General features: G+C 44.7%; 1 protein-coding gene across 9 annotated transcripts in view; it reads left to right on the top strand.

Moving 5' to 3' along the window:
- LOC118366807 (radixin) overlaps positions 1–22,976 on the top strand; it is a 69,045-nt gene extending 46,069 nt beyond the window's left edge. For 8 of the 9 annotated variants that reach the window (XM_052493370.1, XM_035749499.2, XM_052493371.1 and 5 more), the window contains 12 exons: positions 1,901–1,984; positions 9,199–9,417; positions 10,930–11,081; positions 11,497–11,580; positions 11,682–11,828; positions 12,094–12,190; positions 13,645–13,808; positions 14,261–14,391; positions 18,371–18,531; positions 19,932–20,024; positions 21,811–22,020; positions 22,320–22,976. In XM_052493370.1, coding sequence (XP_052349330.1) covers positions 1,901–1,984; positions 9,199–9,417; positions 10,930–11,081; positions 11,497–11,580; positions 11,682–11,828; positions 12,094–12,190; positions 13,645–13,808; positions 14,261–14,391; positions 18,371–18,531; positions 19,932–20,024; positions 21,811–22,020; positions 22,320–22,484 — 1,707 coding nt within the window. In that variant the 3' untranslated portion in view covers positions 22,485–22,976. Of the gene's footprint in view, positions 1–1,900; positions 1,985–9,198; positions 9,418–10,929; positions 11,082–11,496; positions 11,581–11,681; positions 11,829–12,093; positions 12,191–13,644; positions 13,809–14,260; positions 14,392–18,370; positions 18,532–19,931; positions 20,025–21,810; positions 22,021–22,319 lie in introns of those variants that run through there. The other variant, XM_035749503.1, reaches the window with a different exon arrangement.
- Positions 22,977–23,972: the final 996 nt, after the last annotated feature.

Below are 23,972 nucleotides of genomic sequence, written 5' to 3'. Positions count from 1 at the left end.
AGGAGACTCATTCTGTCTCCTAGAGATTAACGTACTTTGGTGCGAAAAGTGCAAATGAATCCCAGAACAACAGCAAAGGACCTTGCGAAGATGCTTTTGTACCTGTTTCCTCCAGCATCTATAGCCACAATAAAACAAGTCCTCTATCGACATAACCTGAAAGGCCCGCTCAGCAAGGAAGAAGCCACTGCTCCAAAACCGCCATAATAAAGCTAGACTACGGTTTGCAACTGCACATGGGGACAAAGATCGTACTTTTTGGAGAAATGTCTGATGAAACAAAAAATATAACTGTTTGGCCATAATGACCATCGTTATGTTTGGAGGAAAAAGGGGGAGGTTTGCATGCCGAAGTACACCATCCCAACCTTGAAGCACAGGGGTGGCATCATCATGTCGTGAGGGTGCTTTGCTTCAGGAGGGACTGGTGCACTTTACAAAATAGATGGCATAATTGAGAAAGGAAAATTAAGTGGATATATTGATGCAACATCTCAAGACATCAGTCAGGAAGTTAAAGCTTGGTCGCAAATGATGAGTTGATAATTTAAATCAGCTGTGTAGTGCTAGGGCAAAAACAAATGTGCACCCCTTTGGGTCCCCAGGACCAGGATTGAGAACCAGTGTGCTAAAGGGCCATCAGAGAATCCTCAGTCAAATGGCTGCTGCTGCTATTCTGGTGCCAAATGACTGCTATTGTACCCTCTTTCTGTGAAGCTCAGTGCCTCGGGACGAGAGGAGAGGGGGAGTGAAATGGGACAGAGAGAGTGAGAGAGGGGATCATTTCAACAGAGCAAGTGTGACTCACTTAGATTCTGGCCCAGAGCACTTTCTGGCTTATTTTGATGTCCTACAAGAGGTTAGAGATATTTCTAGAAGAATGATAAGAAGCGGAGCACACACACTTACATGTCTTACATTTACATTTACATTTAAGTCATTTAGCAGACGCTCTTATCCAGAGCGACTTACAAATTGGTGCATTCACCTTATGACATCCAGTGGAACAGCCACTTTACAATAGTGCATCTAAATCTTTTAAGGGGGGTGAGAAGGATTACTTTATCCTATCCTAGGTATTCCTTAAAGAGGTGGGGTTTCAGGTGTCCCTGGAAGGTGGTGATTGACTCCGCTGTCCTGGCGTCATGAGGGAGTGTGTTCCACCATTGGGGAGCCAGAGCAGCGAACAGTTTTGACTGGGCTGAGCGGGAACTGTACTTCCTCAGTGGTAGGGAGGCGAGCAGGCCAGAGGTGGATGAACGCAGTGCCCTTGTTTGGGTGTAGGGCCTGATCAGAGCCTGGAGGTACTGAGGTGCCGTTCCCCTCACAGCTCCGTAGGCAAGCACCATGGTCTTGTAGCGGATGCGAGCTTCAACTGGAAGCCAGTGGAGAGAGCGGAGGAGCGGGGTGACGTCTTCAGCAGAAGACTGCACAGGTGCCCACTCAACACAGTCGGATAACTCCAACATCCATGTGAACACACGTTAGGCTACAGTATATGCCGCTAAAGTCCTTGGCCCTCTCTTTTCAGTTACCCAGCAGTGGTGGTGTATCAGTGTCATGGACTCTCACTTTTTACTGCTGTACATTAACAGTATGTGTTCTCTTCATTCCAGCTGTGAGATGGAGGGATGCAGATAAGGAGCCTGGCTGAGGGAGGGAGGGGGAAGGGAGGGGGAGCATGCTGCCAAGTGGGTTCTGTGTGACACATATCTGTGGAACATTAACATGTGTATCTGTTTCCTCTGAATTTGCTGTGCTCAAATTGGTCTCGTCAAAACCAGCACCTTGGAAGAGAATTACCCTGCTGTGCACAAATGTTTCCTCTCCTTTTGCTTAAAGTACTGTCTGTGTTTATGAACATATGAGTTACTAATGGTTATTCTGTCTGTCTATGTAGATCAATGTGCGGGTCACCACCATGGATGCAGAGCTGGAGTTTGCCATCCAGCCCAACACCACCGGCAAACAGCTCTTTGACCAGGTAAGCATGGGGTTGACTTAGAACAGACACACACACTATAGAGGGTCAACAAGGCTGGGAGCTGGTCTAGTTAGAGCCTGTATGGGTATTGTCAGGAACAGAGAGGAAGAGACTGAGACAAACAAAGCAGTCATTGTGCAGAGCAGTGACAGAGAGAGGCCAGTGGAGACTGAGACAGAGAGGTGGGAGGCCAGTGTGTGTGTTGTGTGAAGAAAGGGCAGCTTTCAGTAGCAGAACTCGGGTGGGCTACAGGAGACTGCTGGAGCAGCAGAGAGGGATAGGCAGAGAGATGTAGAGACAGATATTGTTTGCATGTGTTTCCCATGGAAGCTGATTGAGACAGGAAATGGCTATGTATGTGAGTCGAGGAAATGCTGATATTTGAAACCTTTTAACTCGTAATGTGGTTTACGTTGACAGTCCGTTCAATTTGCGACTCCATATTAGTCCGATTGTTAGAAACTCGTTATCTCTGTAGTGCTGGACTGGAGCCCAGCTCTGACTCAGCAGGCATCCTCTTCTGCTGACTCTGCTGGTCACGTAGGCAGAGTCATATCAGTGGACACACTGGACTCCAATGACACACTGTCACTGGACTCCAATGACCTTTACTTACACTCTTGCATGCACACCATGTGATAATCGCTGCATCACACACAAAGACACACACACTACAAGATACTCTGTTGCATTTTCTACAAAATAATTTCTAAAATAATTTATCTCGTGATTTGTTCAAAGCACCGGAACAAATACTGCTTTTTGTCTAATGCATCCTGTTGTACCATGGCTGATCTATGGTACCATTTCTGTTGAACTGGTCTGTCCACGAGAGATGAAACTCAGCCTAACCTATGACCTGACCCATCACCTCATTATGTACAGTCGTGGCCAAAAGGTTTGAGAATGACACAAATATTAATTTTCACAAAGTTTGCTGCTTCAGTGTCATATTTTTGTCAGATGTTACTATGGAATACTGAAGTATAATTACAAGCATTTCATAAGTGACCATTACATGAAGTTGATGCAAAAAGTCTATTTGCAGTGTTGACACTTCCTTTTCAAGACCTCCGCAATCCGCAACCCTGGCATGCTGTCAATTAACTTCTGGGCCACATCCTGACTGATGGCAGCCCATTCAAGCATAATCAATGCTTGGAGTTTCTCAGAAATTGTGGGGTTTTGTTTGTCCACCTGCCTCTTGAGGATTGACCACAAGTTCTCAATGGGATTAAGGTCTGGGGAGTTTCCTGGCCATGGACCCAAAATATAATTGTTTTGTTCCCAAAGCCACGTAGTTATCACTTTTGCCTTATGGCAAGGTGCTCCATCATGCTGGAAAAGGCATTGTTAGTCACCAAACTGTTCCTGGATGGTTGGGAGAAATTGCTCTCGGAGGATGTGTTGGTACCATTCTTTATTCGTGGCTGTGTTCTTAGGCAAAATTGTGAGTGAGCCCACTCCCTTGGCGGAGAAGCAGCCCCACACATGAATTGTCTCAGGATGCTTTACTGTTGGCATGACACAGGACTGATGGTAGCGCTCACCTTGTCTTCTCCGGACAAGTTTTTTTCCGGATGCCCCAAACAATCGGAAAGGGGATTCATCAGAGAAAATGACGTTACCCCAGTCCTCAGCAGTACAATCCCTGTACCTTTTGCAGAATATTAGTCTGTCCCTGATGTTTTTCCTGGAGAGAAGTGGCTTCTTTGCTGCCCTTCTTGACACCAGGCCATCCTCGTAAAGTCTTTGCCTCACTGTGCACGCAGATGCACTCACACCTGCCTGCTGCCATTCCTGAGCAAGCTCTGTACTGGTGGTGCCCCGATCCCGCAGCTGAATCAACTTTAGCAGACGGTCCTGGCGCTTGCTGGACTTTCTTGGGCACCCTGAAGCCTTCTATACAACAATTGAACCGCTCTCCTTGAAGTTCTTGATGATCCGATACATGGTTGATTTATGTGCAATCTTACTGGCAGCAATATCCTTGCCTGTGAAGCACTTTTTGTGCAAAGCAATGATGACTGTACGTGTTTCCTTGCAGGTAACTATGGTTGACAGAGGAAGAACAATGATTCCAAGCGTCACCCTCCTTTTGAAACTTCCAGTCTGTTATTTAAACTCATTCAGCATGACAGAGTGATCTCCAGCTTTGTTCTCGTCAACACTCACACCTGTGTTAACGAGAGAATCACTGACATGATGTCAGCTGATCCTTTTCTGGCAGAGCTGAAATACAGTAGAAATGATTTTTTGGGGATTCAGTTCATTTGCATGGCAAAGAGGGACTTTGCAATTAATTGCAATTCAACTGATCACTCTTAATAACATTCTGGAGTATTTGCAAATTGCCATCATACAAACTGAGGCAGCAGACTCTGTGAAAAGTAATATATGTGTCATTCTCAAAACTTTTGGTCATGACTGTATTACTGCCCCCCATTAGTGAGATCCCAAAAAAACACTTTTCAACACACATGGCTCCTAGCCTGGCCCATGCATGCTTTCTGAACCGAACACGAAAACTGAAACTAAATCATATTATAACAAAATAGATATATTTTTAGACAACTAAATAAAAACGTGCAAATCAGGTCTGAAATTAAACTGAATTCCAAATAAAATTCAGTAACATATTTAATCAATCTAATATTTATTTTCCCCAATAGCACAAAGAGCCTGCAGAGATAACAGAGAGAGCCTGCAGAGTTTTGTCTCACTATCCAGGTCTGTGCACAAACAATTCAAGCTCCTACTTTTAAAAATCCACCTTTCCAGAAACATGTCTCTCACCGTTGCCGCTTGCTATAGACCACCCTCTGCCCCCAGCTGTACCCTGGACACCATATGTGAATTGATTGCCCCCCATCTATCTTCAGAGCTTTTGCTGCTAGGTCACCTAAACTGGGACATGCTTAACACCCCAGCCATCCTACAATCGAAGCTTGATGCCCTCAATCTCACACAAATTATCAATGAACCTACCAGGTACAACCCCGAATCCGTAAACACGGGCACCCTCCTAGACATCATCCTAACCAACTTGCCCTCCAAATAAACCTCTGCTGTCTTCAACCAAGATTTCAGCGATCACTGGCTCAATGCCTGCACCCTTAATGGGTCTGCGGTCAAACGACAATCCCTCATCAATGTCAAACTCTCCCTAAAACACTTCAGTGAGTAGGCCTTGTAGCACAAACTCAAAGTTCTGGGACACTATAAAGTCCATGGAGAATAAGAGCACCTCCTCCCAGCTGTCCACTGCACTGAGGCTAGGAAACACTGTCACCACCAATAAATCCATGATAATTGAAATTCTCAATTAACATTTTTCTATGGCTGGCCATGCTTTCCACCTGGCTACCCCTACCACGGTCAACAGCCCTGCAACCCCCACGCCTCCCCATTTCTCCTTCACCCAAATCCAGATAGCTGATGTTCTGAAAGAGCTGCAAAATCTGGACCCCTACAAATCAGCCGGGCTAGACAATCTGGACACTCTCTTTCTAAAATGATCTGCCAAAATTGTTGCAACCCCTATTACTAGCCTGTTCAACTTCTCTTTCGTATTGTCTGAGATTCCCAAGGATTGGAAAGCTGCCGCGGTCATCCCCCTCTTCAAAGGGGGAGACAGTCTAGACCCAAACTGCTACAGACATATCTAACCTACCCTGCCTTTCTAAGGTCTTTAAAAACCAAGTTAACGAACAGATTACCGACCATTTCAAATCTCACTGTACCTTCTCCGCTATGCAATCTGGTTTCAGAGCTGGTCGTGGGTGCACCTCAGCCACGCTAAATGATATCATAACCACCATTGATAAGAGACAATACCGTGCAGCCATATTCATCGACCTGGCCAAGGCTTTTGATTCTGTCAATTACCACATTCTTATTGGCAGACTCAACAGCTTTGGTTTCTCAAATGACTGCCTCGCCTGGTTCACCAACTACTTCTCTGATAGAGTTCAGTGTGTCAAATCGGAGGGCCTGTTGTCTGGACCTCTAGCAGTCTCTATGGGGTGCCACAGGGTTCAATTCTCAGGCCAACTCTCTTCTCTGAATACATCAATGATGTCGCTCTTGCTGCTGGTGATTCTCTGATTTACCTCTACGCAGACGACACCATTCTGTATACTTCTGGCCCTTCTTTGGACACTGTGTTAACTAACCTCCAGACGAGCTTCAACGCCATACAACTCTTCCTCCGTGGCCTTCAACTGCTCTTAAATGCAAGTAAAACTAAATGCATGCTCTTCAACAGATTGCTGCTCGCACCTGCCCGCCCATCCATCTCTACTCTGGACGGTTCTGACTTCGAATATGTGAACAACTACAAATACCTAGGTGTCTGGTTAGACTGTAAACTCTCCTTCCAGACTCACACTAAGCATCTCCAGTCCAAAATTAAACCTAGAATCTGATTCCTATTTCGCAACAAAGCCTCCTTCACTCATGCTGCCAAACATACCCTCGTAAAACTGACTATCCTACCAATCAACGACTTCGGTGATGTAATATACAAACTAGCCTCCAACACTCTACTCAACAAATTGGATGCAGTCTATCATGGTGCCATCCGTTTTGTCACCAAAGCCCCATATACTACCCACCACTGCAACCTGTACGCTCTCGTTGGTTAGCCCTCGCTTCATATTCTTCGCAAACACACTGGCTCTAGGTCATTTACAAGTGTTTGCTAGGTAAAGCCCCGCCTTATCTCAGCTCACTGGTCACCATAGCAGCACCCACCCGTAGCACACGCTCCAGCAGGTATATTTCACTGGTCACCCCAAAGCCAATTCTTACTAAGGCCGCCTTTCCAGTTCTCTGCTGCCAATGACTGGAATGAACTGCAAAAATCACTGAAGCTGGAGACTCTTACTCCCTCCCTAGCTTTAAGCACCAGCTGTCAGAGCAGCTCACAGATCACTGCACCTGTACATAGCCCATCTGTAAATAGCCCATCCAACTACCTCATCCCCATACTGTATTTATTTATTTAATTTGCACCGTTGCACCCCAGTATCACTACTTGCACATTAATCTTATGCATATCTATCACTCCACTGTTTAATTGCTATATTGTAATTACTTCACCACTATTGGCCTATATATTGCCTTACCTCCCTTACCTTACCTCATTTGCACACACTATAGACTTTTTCTACTGTATTATTGACTGTTTGTTTATTCCATGTGTAACTCTGTGTTGTTGTATGTGTCGAACTGCTGTGCTTTATCTTGGCCATTTTGCAGAACTTGTTCTCAACTAGCCTACCTGGTTAAATAAAGGTGAAATGAAAAAAGAGGCTCTATGGTGTTATGCATGTCAATATTAGTACTGACATACCTCAGGAGTTACCCCTCCCTTTCTGTGATCTAGGAGGCCTGTTTTGAGATGAATCATAATGTACACATATGCACTACTGTTCAAAAGTTTGGGGTCACTTAGAAATGTTCTTGTATTCCATGAACACATACATTAAATTAGTTGCAAAATGAATAGGAAATATAGTCAAGACATTAACATGGTTTATAAATAAGGATTTTTAATTTAAATAATAATTGTGTTCTTCAAACTTTGCTTTCGTCAAAGAATCCTCCAACTAGAATCCTGGCATTCTAGTTGTCAATTTGTTGTGGTATTCTGAAGAGATTTCACCCCATGCTTCCTGAAGCACCTCCCACAAATTGGATTGGCTTGATGGGCACTTCTTATGTACCATACGGTCAAGCTTCTCCAACAACAGCTCAATAGGGTTGAGATCCGGTGACTGTGCAAAAGGGAGTGATAGCCTTCCTTCTTCAAGATCTCTTTACCCTGTACAAATCTCCCACTTAACCACCACCAAAGCACCTCCAGACCATCACAATGCCTCCACCATGCTTGACAGATGGCGTCAAGCACTCCTCCAGCATCTTCACTTTTCACCTCAAACTTAGATTTGTCTGTCCATAGCACCTTTTTCCAATCTGCCTCTGTCCAGTGTCTGTGTTCTTTTGCCCATCTTAATTTTTTCTTTTTATTGGCCAATCTGAGAGATGGCTTTTTCTTTGCAACTCTGCCTAGAAGGCCAGCATCCCAGAGTCAGTCGCCTCTTCTTTGTTGACATTGAGACTGGTGTTTTGAGGGTACTATTTAATGTAGCTGCCAGTTGAGGACTTGTGAGGTGTCTGTTTCTCAAACTAGACACTCTAATGTACTTGTCCTCTTGCTCAGTTGTGCACCAGGGCCTCTCACTCCTCTTTCTATTCTGGTTAGGGCCAGTTTGCGCTGTTTTGTGAAGGGAGTAGCACAGTGTTGTACGAGATCTTCAGTTTCTTGGCAATTTCTCACATGGAATAGCCTTCAACCCCAGAACAAGAATAGACTGATGAGTTTCAGAAGAAAGTTATTTGTTTCTGCCTATTTTGAGCCTGTAATCAATCCCACAAATGCTGATACTCCAGATACTCAACTTGTCTAAAGAAGGCCAGTTTTATTGCTTCTTTAATCAGAACAACAATTTTCAGCTGTGCTAACATAATTTCAAAAGGGTTTTATAATGATCAATTAGCCTTTTAAAATGATAAACTTGGATTAGCTAACACAATGTGCCATTGGAACACAGGAGTGATGGTTGCTGATAATGGGCCTCTGTACGCCTATGTAGATATTCCATTCAAAATCAGCCGTTTCCAGCTACAATAGTAAATAACAACATTAACAATATGATCAATTTGATTTAAAAAACAAGGACATTTCTAACTGACCCCAAACTTTTGAACGGGTGTGTGTGTCCGATGATAATGGAATGATAATAATAAAACACAAACAGGCTTCGTTCAATACAAGTGTGTGTTTGAGAGAATGGGGCCACAGAGGGAGTGAGAAATGGACAGAGTAAGATTGAGAGGAGAGTTAATGATGTGTTGTTAGTGAATGATGTCCCTGGTCAGCGGTGCTCTATTGACTGTAAATCACATCAGGCCTGATGCTTGAGCCGGCACCTGAGAACACACCCTGAGGAGCCTTTCTGAGAGAGAGAAAGAGATGTCGTGTGAATGGAGAAAAGAGGAGTGTTGTAAAAAAAAGTGATGTTCTCCAACAGTGAGGTGGCTCACACACTTGAGCCTCAATGGTGAGCAGGCTTTGGGCTAGGGTGAATCTGGGTTCTCAGTGCTACGTGAGGCCTAACCTGCTAACCATTGACACATTGTGTTTTCAGGTGGTGAAGACAGTGGGCCTCCGGGAGGTGTGGTTCTTTGGCCTGCAGTACACAGACAGTAAAGGCTACAGCACGTGGCTCAAACTCAACAAGAAGGTGACGCAGCAGGATGTGAAGAAGGAGAACCCTTTGCAGTTTAAGTTCAGAGCCAAGTTCTTCCCGGAGGATGTGTCTGAGGAACTCATCCAGGAGATCACACAGAGACTCTTCTTCCTGCAGGTAACACACACACACACACACACACACACACACACACACACACACACACACACACACACACACACACACACACACACACTTATACTGAACAAAAATATAAACGGAACATGTAAATAGTTGGTCACATGTTTTGTAAGTAAGTGAGTGAGCTTTTCTCCTTTGCCAAGAACCCATCCACTTGACAGGTGTGGCATATCAAGAAGCTGATTAAACAGCATGATTATTTGCAGCTTGTGCTGAGAACAATAAAAGGCCACCCTAAAATTTGCAGTTTTGTCACACAACACAATGCCACAGATGTCTCAAGTTTTGAGGGAGCGTGCAATTGACATGCTGACTGCAGGAATGTTCATCAGAGCGGTTGCCAGAATTTTATGTTCATTTATCAACCATAAGCCACCTCCAATGTTGTTTTAGAGAATTTGGCAGTACGTCCAACCGACCACGTAAGCACGCCAACCCAGGACGTCCACATCTGGAGTCTTCACCTGCAGGATCCTCTGAGACCAGCCATCCGGGCAGCTGTGGGTTTGCTCAACTGAAAAGTTTCTGCACAAACTGTCAGAAACCGTCTTAGGGAAGCTCATTTGCGTGCTCATCGTCCTCACCAGGGTCTTTACCTGACCACAGTCCGGCGTCGTAACCAACTTCATTGGGCAAATGCTGAACTTCGATGGCCACTGGCATGCTGGAGAAGTGTGCTCTTCACGGATGAATTCCGGTTTCACTGTACCGGGCAGATGGCAGACAGCGTGTATGGCTTTGTGTGTGTGCGAGTGGTTTGCTGATGTGAACATAGTACCCCATGGTGGCGGTGGGTTTATAGTATGGGCAGGCATTAGCTACAGACAACGAACACGATTGCATTTTATTAATTGCAATTTGAATGCACAGAGATACCGTGATGAGATCCTGAGGCCCATTGTCATTCCATTCATCCGCCACCATCACCTCATGTTTCAGCATGATAATGCACGATCCCATGTCACAATTCCTGGAAGCTGAAAATGCCCCAGTTCTTCCATCACCAGACATTGAGCATGTTTGGGATCCTCTGGATTGACTTGTACGACAGTGACTTCCAGATCCCGGCAATATCCAGCAACTTTGCACAGCCATTAAAGAGGACTGGGACAACATTCCACAGGCCACAATCAACAGCCTAATCAACTTTATGCGAAGGAGATGTGCCAAGCTGCATGAGGAAAATGGTGGTCATACCAGATACTGACTGGTTTTCTGATCCACGCTCCTACCTTTTTTTTAAATGTATCTGTGACCAACAGATGCATATCTGTATTCCCAGTCATGTAAAATCCATAGATTAGGGCCTAATAAAATTATTTCAATTGACTGATTTCCTTATATGAACTGTCACTGTAAAGTCTTTGAAATTGTTACATGTTACGTTTATCTTTCAGTATTTATTGGTGTCCTTCATACTCACAATGTACATTGCAAATCCAAACAATGTACTTAAACAAGTGTGTGTGTGTTCCCTGCCCATGCCAGGTAAAGGAGGCCATCCTGAATGATGAGAACTACTGTCCTCCAGAGACAGCCGTGCTGCTGGCCTCCTACTCTGTCCAGGCCAAGTACGCAGACTACAACAGAGATCTCCACAGGCCTGGCTACCTTACCTCCGACCGCCTGCTGCCACAGAGGTCCGTACCCCACACGCGCCTCTCTCTCTCTGTCCCCTCTCTAACCCTCTCTGTGCAGAAGAGACCTCCACATTTCCACCTTCACTTCCTCTGCCCCTCTCTGCCCCACTCAAAGAATACCAGGGGAAGAGTCTTGCTGTCATAGCAACTCAGAGAATCTCTATTGAAATTGCTCCGACAATGGTTGAGGAGGCTGGAATGTCCTGCTACTTAATGAATTCTCTCCCTTCTCCCCCGTTAGTGTGTGCTGGAGGGAGGGATTGTGTGCTTTTGTAAAGGAGTTGTTCTTCAGTAGAGTGGCTTGCCCCTCCCTCACTATAAATCTGTTCTGTCTTTTGATGTTAGGCCTCTAGTGTGGCCCTTTTTGAATAACCCTGTTTGAATAACCCTTTGTATGTTTTTGTGTGTCCTGCAGAGTCTTGGAGCAGCACAAGTTGACTAAGGAGCAGTGGGAGGACAGAATACAGACCTGGCATGAGGAACACACAGGCATGCTCAGGTAGGGCTTTGTACAAGGCTCTATATGTGTGTTTCTTTATGAGTCTGTTAGTGTCAAACTTGCTTCTCTACACAAATTGTAATGTGTGTTTGTGTCCACAGAGAGGACTCAGTGATGGAGTATCTGAAGATAGCCCAGGACCTGGAGATGTATGGCGTCAACTACTTTGAGATCAAGAACAAGAAGGGAACAGAGTTGTGGCTGGGTGTGGATGCACTGGGACTCAATATCTACGAACACGAGGACAAGTACGCAATACTGATGTACAGTTTTTTGTTGTTATTTTAGAGTGGAAGGTGGAATATGCCATTCATCCACTAAGGTGGAACGTAAGAGAGCATACCTGAGCATGGCCTTGTCAGATATACTCCATGACACTATCGCCCTCTGCTTGGCATGGATAGTGCCTCTAGCTTAATTTAATACTACACTGATATGGGTAGGTAGTTACCTTCACATGGCATAGTACTGTACTAGCATAGTGTTGAGACAGTCCGTATTTTTTCTTCCCAGGTTGACACCAAAGATTGGCTTCCCCTGGAGCGAGATCAGGAACATCTCCTTCAGCGACAAGAAGTTTGTCATCAAACCCATCGACAAGAAAGCTCCAGTAAGTCAGTCTACCAGGAAGGTAGGGTTAGGTTTAGGCTTAGTCAGTCTACCATGAAGGTAGAGTTAGGTTTAGGCTTAGTCAGTCTAACAGGAAGGTAAGTTTAGGCTTAGTCAGTCTACCGGGAAGGTAGGGTTAGGTTTAGGGTTGGGCAGTCTACTGGGATGGTTTAGGGTTGGTCAGTCTACTGGGAAGTTTTAGGGTTGGTCAGTCTACTGGGAAGGTTTAGGGTTGGGCAGTCTACTGGGAAGGTAGGGTTAGGTTTAGGGTTTGGCAGTCTACTGGTAAGGTTGGGGAAGGTTTAGGGTTGGTCAGTTTACTGGGAAGGTTAAGGGTTGGTCAGTCTACTGGGAAGGTTGGGGAAGGTTTAGGGTTGGTCAGTCTACTGGGAAGGTTGGGGAAGGTTTAGGGTTGGTCAGTCTACTGGGAAAGTTGGGGAAGGCGGGAGGAAACAATACAACACAATGTACAATAAACATTGATAATATAATAAAGACATTGCACTAATCTGTAAATTTGTCAAATGAGTGCTAAATTCCTTAAATGTAAAATTACCTGCAAAATGAGTCAACCCCTTTTCTCTTTTCCTTTTCTTCCCTCCACTCCTTTCCTCTCTCCTCCCTTCCTCTCTCCTCCTTGCCTTCCTCTCCCCTTCCTCCGCCTCTCCTCTCCCCTTCCTCCGCCTCTCCTCTCCCCTTCCTCCGCCTCTCCTCTCCCCTTCCTCCGCCTCTCCTCTCCCCTTCCTCTGCCTCTCCTCTCCCCTTCCTCCGCCTCTCCACTCCCCTTCCTCCGCCTCTCCACTCCCCTTCCTCCGCCTCTCCTCTCCCCTTCCTCCGCCTCTCCTCTCCCCTTCCTCCGCCTCTCCTCTCCCCTTCCTCCGCCTCTCCTCTCCCCCTTCCTCCGCCTCTCCTCTCCCCTTCCTCCGCCTCTCCTCTCCCCTTCCTCCGCCTCTCCTCCCCCCTTCCTCCGCCTCTCCTCTCCCCTTCCTCCGCCTCTCCACTCCCCTTCCTCCGCCTCTCCACTCCCCTTCCTCCGCCTCTCCACTCCCCTTCCTCCGCCTCTCCTCTCCCCTTCCTCCGCCTCTCCACTCCCCTTCCTCCGCCTCTCCGCTCCCCTTCCTCCGCCTCTCCTCTCCCCTTCCTCCGCCTCTCCGCTCCCCTTCCTCCGCCTCTCCTCTCCCCTTCCTCCGCCTCTCCTCTCCCCTTCTTCCGCCTCTCCTCTCCCCTTCCTCCGCCTCTCCCCTCCCTGCTCTGCCTCCCCCTCTTTTCCTCTCCCCTCCTCTTTTCCTCTCCCTCTCCTTTCCTCTCTCTCTCCCTCATCTCCCCTCCTCTCTCCTCCCTGCCTCTCCCTCATCTCCCCTCCTCTCTCCTCCCTGACTCTCCCTCATCTCCCCTCCTCTCTCCTCCCTGCCTCTCCCTCCTCTCCCCTTTTCCTCTCCACTCCGCTCTCTATAGGATTTTGTGTTCTATGCCCCGCGGTTGCGGATCAACAAGCGTATCCTGGCACTGTGCATGGGGAACCACGAACTGTACATGAGGAGGAGGAAGCCTGACACCATTGAGGTTCAGCAAATGAAGGCCCAGGCCAGGGAGGAGAAACACCACAAACAGATGGAAAGGTACAGAAAGAACACATGTAAACATGAGGTTGTGATTCTGACCAGAAGGGGGCAGCATTGTATAAAATATCTCTGTACCAGAGCTATATAAAGGGTGGATCTCTGTATTCCCTTGATTCCTCAAAGGAGGTGAGAAGAGCGGATATTGGGAATTACAGAAATACAATTGAAATATTAGGCCGATCCACCATCCTAACACTGCTCTCGTGTGTCTAATGAGGCTATTTGGAGACAGCTATGGACTGGATATCTCTGTATTGCTCTTATGTGCATTTTTGTGTTTTACCTTTTTGTAAAGCATCTTGAAGTTGCACCAGTGTTGTGATCATATTTTATACAACAAAATATTGAATGATATGAGTAAGATATTCAACAATTAATTACATTTAATTTTAATATATTATTAGCCCATGCATTTTCATCAACTGAACTATGCCTCTTTTGTTTTACAGAGCCCAGCTAGAGAATGAGAAGAGAAAACGAGAGCATGCGGAGAAGGAGAGGGCGAAGATGGAGAAGGAGAAGGACGAGCTTGTCGAGAGGCTCAGACAGATTGAGCAACAGACGCTAAAGGCCCAGAAAGGTATCTACAGTTGAAGTTGGAAGTTTACATACACCTTAGCCGAATACATTTAAACTCAGTTTTTCACAATTCCCTGTATTTGGTCAGTTAGGATCACCACTTTATTTTAAGAATGTGAAATGTCAGAATAATAGTAGAGAGAATTATTTATTTCAGCTTTTATTTCTTTCATCATATTCCCAGTGGGTCAGAAGTTTACATACACTCAATTAGTATTTGGTAGCAATGCCTTTAATTGTTTAACTTGGGTGAAACGTTTCGGGTAGCCTTCCACAAGCTTCCCACAATAAGTTGGGTGCATTTTGGTCCATTTCACCTGACAAAGCTGGTGTAACTGCACACACTTTTTCAGTTCTGCCCACAAATGTTCTATAGGATTGAGGTCAGGGCTTTGTGATAGCCACTCCAATACCTTGACTTTGTTGTCCTTAAGCCATTTTGCCACAACTTTGGAAGTATGCTTGGGGTCATTGTCCATTTGGAAGACCAATTTGCGACCAAGCTTTAACTTCCTGACTGATGTCTTGAGATGTTGCTTCAAGATATCCACATAATTTTCCTCCCACATGAGGCCATCTATTTTGTGAAGTGCACCAGTCCCTCCTGCAGCAAAGCACTCCCACAACATGATGCTGCCAACCCTGTGCTTCACGGATGGGATGGTGTTCTTTGGCTTGCAAGCCTCCCCCGTTTTCCTCCAAACATAACGATGGTCATTATGGCCAAACAGTTCTATTTTTGTTTCATCAGACCAGAGGACATTTCTCCAAAAAGTATGATCTTTGTCCTCATGTGCAGTTGCAAACCGTAGTCTGGGTTTTGGTTTTGGAGCAGTGGCTTCTTCCTTGCTGAGTGGCCTTTCAGGTTATGTCGATATAGGACTCGTTTTACTGTGGATATAGATACTTTTGTGCCTGTTTCCTCCAGCATCTTCACAAGGTCCTTTGCTGTTGTTCTGGGATTGATTTGCACAAGTACCTTCATCTCTACGAGACAGAACGCGTTTCCTTCCTGAGCGGTATGACAGCTGTGTGGTCCCATGGTGTTTATACTTGCGTACTATTGTTTGTACAGATGAACGTGATACCTTCAGGTGTTTGGAAATTGCTCCCAAGGATGAACCAGACTTGTGGAGGTCTACAATTGTTTTTCCTGAGGTCTTGGCTGATTTCTTTTGATTTTCCCATGATGTCAAGCAAAGAGGCACTGAATTTGAAGGTAGGCCTTGAAAGACATCCACAGGTACACCTCCAATTGACTCAAATGATGTCAATTCGCCTATCAGAAGCTTCTAAAGCCATGCCATCCCTTTCTGGAATTTCACAAGCTGTTTAAAGGCACAGTCAACGTAGTGCATGTGAACTTTTGACCCACTGGAATTGTCATACAGTTCATTTATAAGTGAAATAGTCTGTCTGTTAACATTTGTGGGACAAATGACTTGTGTCATGCACAATGTAGATGTTCTAACTGACTTGCAAACTATAGTTTGTTAACAAGAAATTTGTGGAGTCGTTGAAAAATTAGTTTTAACCTCTCTAGGCTAGGGGCAGTATTTTCACGTCCAGATGAAAAGCGTGCCCAAAGTAAACTGCCTGCTACTCAGGCCCAGAAGCTAGGATATGCATATTATTAGTAGATGTGGATAGAAAACACTCTGACGTTTCTAAAACTGTTTGAATGATGTCTGTGAGTATAACATAACTTATTTGGCAGGCGAAACCCCGAGGACTAACCATCCAGGAATTATTGTTGTTGTTGAGGTGACAGTGTTTTCAATGTTATTTCTATGTGGATCTAGGTTGGTTGTAGCACTTGGTTGTAGGTGCTACTGCTTCCACTGGATCTCAACAGTCTTTAGAAATTGGTTGATGTTTTTCCTTTGTGTAATGAAGAAGTAAGGCTTTTCAGAACGAGGCTTGAGTCTAGTGTACTGTTGTGGTTGGGGCGCATGACCTGAAGCTCGCACCACTTTGTTTTTATCCGCTATTGAACACAGTTTATCCCGTCTTAAATTGTATCGAATATATACGTTAAAAACAACCTAAAGTTCTATTAGGAAAGTTGTTTGAACAAAGATTACAGGTAACTTATTAGATATTTTGAAGTCATGTTGAGCGAGTTGGAACCAATGTTTTTCTGTATCAAACGCGCCAAATAAATAGACATTTTGGAGATATAACGATATAATCGATATACATGAACAAAATTACAATTTTTTTAATGTTTATGGGACATATTGGAGTGCCAACAGAAGAAGCTCTTCAAAGGTAAGGCATGAATTATATCGTTATTTCTGAGTTTTGTGTCGCGTCTGGCTGGATGAAATATTATTGTCTGTGTTTGTTTGTTATGGTGCTGTCCTCAGATAATGGCATGGTTTGCTTTCGCCGTAAAGCCTTTTTGAAATCTGACATGGTGGCTGGATTATCAAGAAGTAAAGCTTTAATTTGGTATATTGCACTTGTTGATTGTATGAAAGTTAAATATTTCTAATAAATTCATTTGAATTTGGCGCTCTGCCATTTCACCGGATGTTGTCAAATTGATCCCGTTAATGGGATTTGATCCTTAAGAAGTTTTAATGACTCCAAACTAAGTTTATGTAAACTTCCAACAAGCGCATGAACATTACACACATGCATGCATTACACACGCTCGCACACACACTTACATGCATGCATTACACACGCGCACACACACTTACATTACATAAATGCACACAAATTACATGCACATGCATTACACATACACCAACAACGGATACAACTTCAGAGGAACAATGTAAATGGGACTGATCATCTCACTTATTTTACATGTCATAGGTTATCATGCAACCAACACCCTGGAGTAACACTTACACCCGCTGTAGTTCACAGCTGGTGTTCAGACAAGTTCACAGCTATAGTATGCAACACTGGGATTTGCATACTAGCTCTTATTAGGAGGAGTGAGGAATGGGCTATCATTTAGAGACCATAGGAGGACTGTTAGCTGTTTTATCATGTTCCAGGGAGGGGGACATGAACATTCATTCTCTATAGTGTTGGCCCTAGCACCACGGCTGTCATAACCGAAAAGGACAGAACACACCTGGGTGGTATTTACATAGTGAACGGCTGGAGGGAGAGAGTTAGCTACAGCCCTGAAATCCCCAGCAGATCTAACGAATCACTGCAGAGCCATTCTGTTGGTAAAAGACAGGAGTTTGATTGGCTAATATAAAAAATGATTTGATCCTGAAAGGGCCATTCCAATCAGAATGATTGATTTCTACAGAACCTCTAGAAATGCTCTCATCAAATATAGGTCGGGCCTGTCTCAGAGGTATCTCCCTATATAAACATTTGTGTTCCAGATTAATGGGAGATTATTCAAATCCTCCTCTTGTATTTCATGAGATGAATGTGTGTCAGGAAAGATGGGTGCTGTAATGAACACGATGGGAGATGGAGAGCTGGTTTCAAGAGCAGGGTGCAGCAGGTGTTTATTTGTAAAGGACTACAGGAGGCGGCAGGTAGCTGGGTCCAGGGGCAGGCAGAAGGTCATACACGGGGTCCAAAAAGGCAACAGTACAGGCAGGGAAAAGACTAGTAACGTCATCCGGGAGATCAGGCAATAGGTAGATAAAGTACAGGCAGGGAATAGGCAAAAGGGGTCATTTGTGAGGCAGGCAAAAACTATCATACACGGGAGGTTTCAATTATGGGAAAAACAGAGCTCCGAATAGAAGTGTGTCACAAAACAAACAATACCTCACAATGATGGGGTGCAAAGAACTGAACCAAATAGTGTGTGATAATGACATACAAGTGTGTGATCAGAATTCAAGTGATTGGGATCTGGAGAGTGAGCTGCGTTCAGGGGATCTATGTATTTGAGCGTGTGAGTTGGAAGCAAACGCTACAGGTGCGACTCTCGCTAAGATCTGATTATATTTGTCATACAGTAACATTGTTGTGTGTGTGTGTGTGCACAGAGCTGGAGGAGCAGACACGCAGGGCCCTGGAGTTGGACCAGGAGAGGAAGAGGGCGAAGGAGGAGGCGGAAAGGTTGGAGGGAGAGAGACAGGCAGCAGAGGAGGCCAAGGCAGCGCTGGCTAAACAGTCTGCTGACCAGATGAAGAACCAGGAACAACTGGTAACACTTCACTTCACCACTTTCGATCAGGGTCCCGTTAACATACTTTCAGTGCATCCTTCTTTCCTTCCTTCCTTGAAGAAATCACAGATTTTATATTAAATGATTGATGAATGCAATATAATAGACAACCCTACTCAACTTCCTATTGATTGATTACCTGAAGGAAGGATGTACATATACCTACTGTAGACAGGTATACAGCAATTATCTAAGCCATCGGTCTCTTCTGGATTGTCCAACACACTAAAACCTTTGTAAACACTCTAACCTACAACATATCTGCACTGTACCTGCTAAATTATTATCACGTCAATACCTATGGTTCTATGTAAATGAGTGACACTGACTGACCTCTTGTAAACACCTCCCTTGCTTACAGAAAATGTATGGATGCTTTTACGACATGCACTCCAAAGTTGATTTGGTTATTCCTCATGGTATTTAACCTGGAATCCCATAGCTCTACTAATGGCTTACAGCTCCAAGTGACTGACAGTAGGCTTATTGCTCATGTAGCTGTTTCCACATCAAATTTGATTGGTCACATAGACATATTTAGCAGATGTTATTGCGGGTGTAGCAAAATGCTTGTAACAAAATGCTGGTGAGTTACCACCGCTCTAATATCCAAACGTTATTTCCGGCTGTATGTAATAATGCAAAGGATGCGTTCTGAGCTCCAGTAATAAGGTGTGAAATAACATCCCAAAAAAGTACTGCCAAGTTGGTAGAGTTACGAGTGATACGGAGAGATGGAGACAATAAGCCAAAGAGACTAGACACCTTGTCATTGGGTGTAGGGAAATAACATTTATACAGTGTTGGAAGGCCCTGAGGCAGTAACCTTTTAAGGGAAAAGGAGATACCTAGTCAGTTGTACAACTGAATGCATTCAACTGTAATGTGTCTTCCGCATTTTACCCAACCCATCAAAATCAGAGAGGTGCTGGAGACTGCCTTAATCAACATCCACGTCATCAGTGCCCTGGGAACAGTGGGTTAACTGCCTTGCTTGGGGATTTGATCCAGCAACCTTTCAGTTACTGGCCCAATGCTCCTACCCGCCAGGCTACCTGCCTATTTTGCAATGATAACTAAATATAATCTCTGGGTGCTGACAGATATCTGTGATTGAGGTGTTAATGTGCAGACGGCGTGCCCTGGGGGAAGGTCTCTGCTCTCACCACCCCCCACTCTCTCTTTGGTATTTCAAAGAATATTTAATGGGTGGTATTACATGGTTAACAGTACTCACCATGAAACCATGTGTCAATTACATTTTCATACTGGTTGGCCCATTAAACCTCATGGGCGCCATGGTCAGCTCTTGCAGTCTGGTGGCCAGTGTGTTGGTGTGTATGTCTGACAGAAGAGTGCTTTGTGCTTGTCTCTCGCAGGCCGCTGAGCTAGGAGAATTCACTGCCAAAATCGCTCTGCTTGAAGAGGCCAAGAGGAAGAAGGAAGAGGAGGCGACTGAATGGCAACACAAAGTAACGGCTACCTCTCTCTGATCCAGTGGCAGCTACTGAGGGAAGGATGGATCATAATAATGTCTGGAATAGAGTTAATAGAATGGTATCAAACATAAAGATATGGTTTTCATGTGTTTGATACCATTCCATTCACTCCATTCCAGCCAGAACACTCAGTTCCAGCCATTATTATGAGCCGTCCCCAGCAGCCTCCACTGCTCTGCCCTCTGGGACTGACACATAAATATTAGTGTCTGTATTCAAATGTGTGGGGCTGTATGCCCTCAAACCAAATAATTTAACAGCATTCATAAGATCTAATGTACACTGAACAAAAATTTAAAGGCAACATGTACAGTGTTGGTCCCATGTTACTTGAGCTGAAATAAAATATCCCAGAAATGTTCCATACGCACAAAAAGCGTATTTCTCTCAAATTGTGTGCACAAATGTATTTATATCCCTGTTAGTGAGCATTTCGCCTTTGCCAAGATAATCCATCCACCTGATAGGTGTGGCATATCAAGAAGCTGATTAAACAGCATTATCTTTACACAGGTGCACCTTGTGCTGGGGACAATAAAAGGCCACTTTAATAGGTGCAGTTTTGTCACATGCCACAAATGTCTCAAATTTTGAGGGAGCACGCAATTGGCATGCTGACCGCAGGAATGTCCACCAAAACCGTTGCCAGAGAATTTAATGTTAATTTCTCTACCATAAGCCGGCTTCAACATAATTTTAGAGAATTTGGCCATGCGTCCAACCGGCCTCACAACCGCAGACCACGTGTATGGCATTGTGTGGGTGAACAGAGTGCCCCATGGTAGAGGTGGCCTTATGGTATGGGCAGGCATAAGCTATGGATAAGGAACACAATTGCATTTTATTGATAGCAATTTGAATGCATAGAGATACCGTGATGAGATCCTGAGGCCCATTGTCGTACGCTGCCATCACCTCATGTTTCAGCATGGCCCCATGTCGCAAGGATCTGTAAACTATTCCTAGAAGCTAAACATGTCCCAGTTCTTCCATGAACTGCATACTCACCAGGAATGTCACCCATTGAACATGCTCTGGATCTACATGTACGTCAGTATGCTCTAGTCCCCCCCCCCAATACCCAACAATTTAGCACAGACATTGAAGAGGACTGGGACAACATTCCACAGGCCACAATCAACAGCCTGATCAACTCTATGTAAAGGAGATATGTCGCGCTGCATGAGGCAAATAGGGGTCACATCAGATACTGACTGGTTTTCTGATCCACGCCCCTACCTTTTTTTAAAGGTATCTGTGACCAACAGATGCATATCTGTATTCCCAGTCATGTGAAATCCATATTGAATTCATTTCAATTGACTGATTTCCTTATATGAACTGTAACTCAGTAAAATCTTTGAAATTGTAGCATGTTGCGTTTGTATTTTTGTTCAGTATATGTATGAGTAAGAGCTGAGTTTTTAAAATTGTGTACTTGAGCCAGAACAATATGTTTTTAAGATGTTATTGTGTCCCTTATTTGCATCTGTCTGCGTGAGTGTTTTATTGTTTTTGGAAAGTCTCTGGTCTACTCAGGTCCCACACCGGCAAGCACTTTAAATACAGGTGTCCCTGTCTTTTGACAAAGTTGTCTTGATGTGTGTGTGTGTAAGCAATAATGTTTTTGTGTTTCCTGTTCCAAATAGAATATTGAAATGTGTCAGTACTGTATGATTTTTATATATGATACAATAGATGAGTAGTTTATTGAACACCAAATGACAAACAGTTATTCCCACATTAACCCTCCCGCCAGGCCATCTCAGCCCAGGAAGACCTGGAAAAGACTAAAGAGGAGCTGAAGTCTGTGATGTCATCACCCCCGGCGCCGGAGCACGATGAGCAAGATGAGACGAACGCAGAGGGCAGTACCGAGCTGCACAGTGACGGGGTCACCAGCCACCGCAGCGAGGAGGAACGTGTCACAGAGGCCCAGAAGAACGAACGCGTCAAGAAACAGCTGCAGGTAGGCTCAGGAAGACTTGGCCTCACATCATTAGGATGGATAGACCCCATACAGGCTCAACAAGATAAAAATCAAATACTGTTTCATTGGTCACACGCATATTTAGCAGATGTTATTGTCGGTGTAGCGAAATGCTTGTAGCTATCAACTGCAAAACAATGTAGGGTTATGTTTAGGCCTAGGGCTAGTGTTGGGGTCAGTAGATCAACAGTTTGCTGATAATATGTTGAACAATACACCATCTGTCTGCAACTGTCAAAATGAAGTGTTCTCTGCTTTCCCCTCTCCCTCCTTGTCAGGCTCTGAGTTCAGAGTTGGCTCAGGCGAGGGACGACACCAAGAAGACCCAGAATGACATGCTACATGCGGAGAATGTGAAGGCTGGGAGGGACAAGTACAAAACCCTGCGCCAGATCCGGCAGGGCAACACCAAGCAGCGCATTGACGAGTTCGAGTCCATGTAAGAGTCAGCGCCCTCCCACCCCCGCGTTGCCATGACAACAGCTCACTTTCTTGGATAGCCGACCCTGCTCGTTCCCACCCCGTTCCCCCAAATCCGTACTTGCAAAAAGGCCAGAGGTGTGTGGATTCAATGTCCCACCCACGACTCCTTGCCAAAGCTCTGCCCACTTGCGGTTGGCCAATCAAACCGCTCCATGCTTAGAGCTCCACCCAACCACATCTGGAATCATCCAATCTGGAATGACGAGCAACATATCCTGCTGAAATGAACTTCTCCTTGAGCAAAGGATAATTTAACCCTTGCATGTCTGATGTAAGAATGGATTTTTTAAAAAGTAATGTAGAGAGAAATTAGTGAATATCTTGCTTTTATTGAGAGAATTGCCATTTGTAGCTTTTAATGTTGTTGACAAGCATGTATGTAAAGCTTTAAATATTGTACCTTACTTTTTTTTGTTTGTGATCAAGTATTTAAATGGTTTTCTTAAACTGCCTTATTCGTCTCATTTCATTTACATTACTTCAGTTTTGGTTTCATATTTAACTGTGGTGAGTTAGCTGTGCTCTAGTCATGGGTCAGCTGATGTTGAACCAGTGGTTTAATTCCTTCAGAATTTGAACACAGCTTTTTATTTGTCCCTTCAAACCTATACGTTTGATGTGTTATTCACCATCCATTGACGGTTTTGTTAACATATATTTTGCAGTCAGTTAAAGTATTTATCCCAGGTTGGATGAGGGTAGAATGGGAGGGAGGCAGCAGTTCAATATTATATGGACGGAGTGGTATGAGGAACTGTTTATTTTGAACATTCCAGATGAATCACCTTCCAGGCATTTTAAGAATGAGTGAAGGGAAAATAACGATAAAACCACCTGAGACATTTTAGTGGTCTAAATCATGGTTTTGACACTAAGGTTATGTAACAAAGGATCTGTCTAGCTCCTACAACTGGTAAAACAGTCTCTAGTCTAGACTGACGGGTTGCCTCCCACAATGTAACCAATGATCTGTCTAGCTCCTCCTACAACTGGTAAAACAGTCTCTAGTCTAGACTGACGGGTTGCCTCCCACAATGTAACCAATGATCTGTCTAGCTCCTCCTACAACTGGGAAAACAGTCTCTAGTCTAGACTGACGGGTTGCCTCCCACAATGTAACCAATGATCTGTCTAGCTCCTCCTACAACTGGTAAAACAGTCTCTAGTCTAGACTGACGGGTTGCCTCCCACAATGTAACCAATGATCTGTCTAGCTCCTCCTACAACTGGGAAAACAGTCTCTAGTCTAGACTGACGGGTTGCCTCCCACAATGTAACCAATGATCTGTCTAGCTCCTCCTACAACTGGTAAAACAGTCTCTAGTCTAGACTGACGGGTTGCCTCCCACAATGTAACCAATGATCTGTCTAGCTCCTCCTACAACTGGGAAAACAGTCTCTAGTCTAGACTGACGGGTTGCCTCCCACAATGTAACCAATGATCTGTC

Source organism: Oncorhynchus keta, chromosome 34, assembly GCF_023373465.1.
Source record: "Oncorhynchus keta strain PuntledgeMale-10-30-2019 chromosome 34, Oket_V2, whole genome shotgun sequence".
NCBI lineage: Eukaryota > Metazoa > Chordata > Actinopteri > Salmoniformes > Salmonidae > Oncorhynchus > Oncorhynchus keta.
Note: the sequence above shows the minus strand (reverse complement) of the source record. Positions and strands in the feature narration are given on the sequence as shown.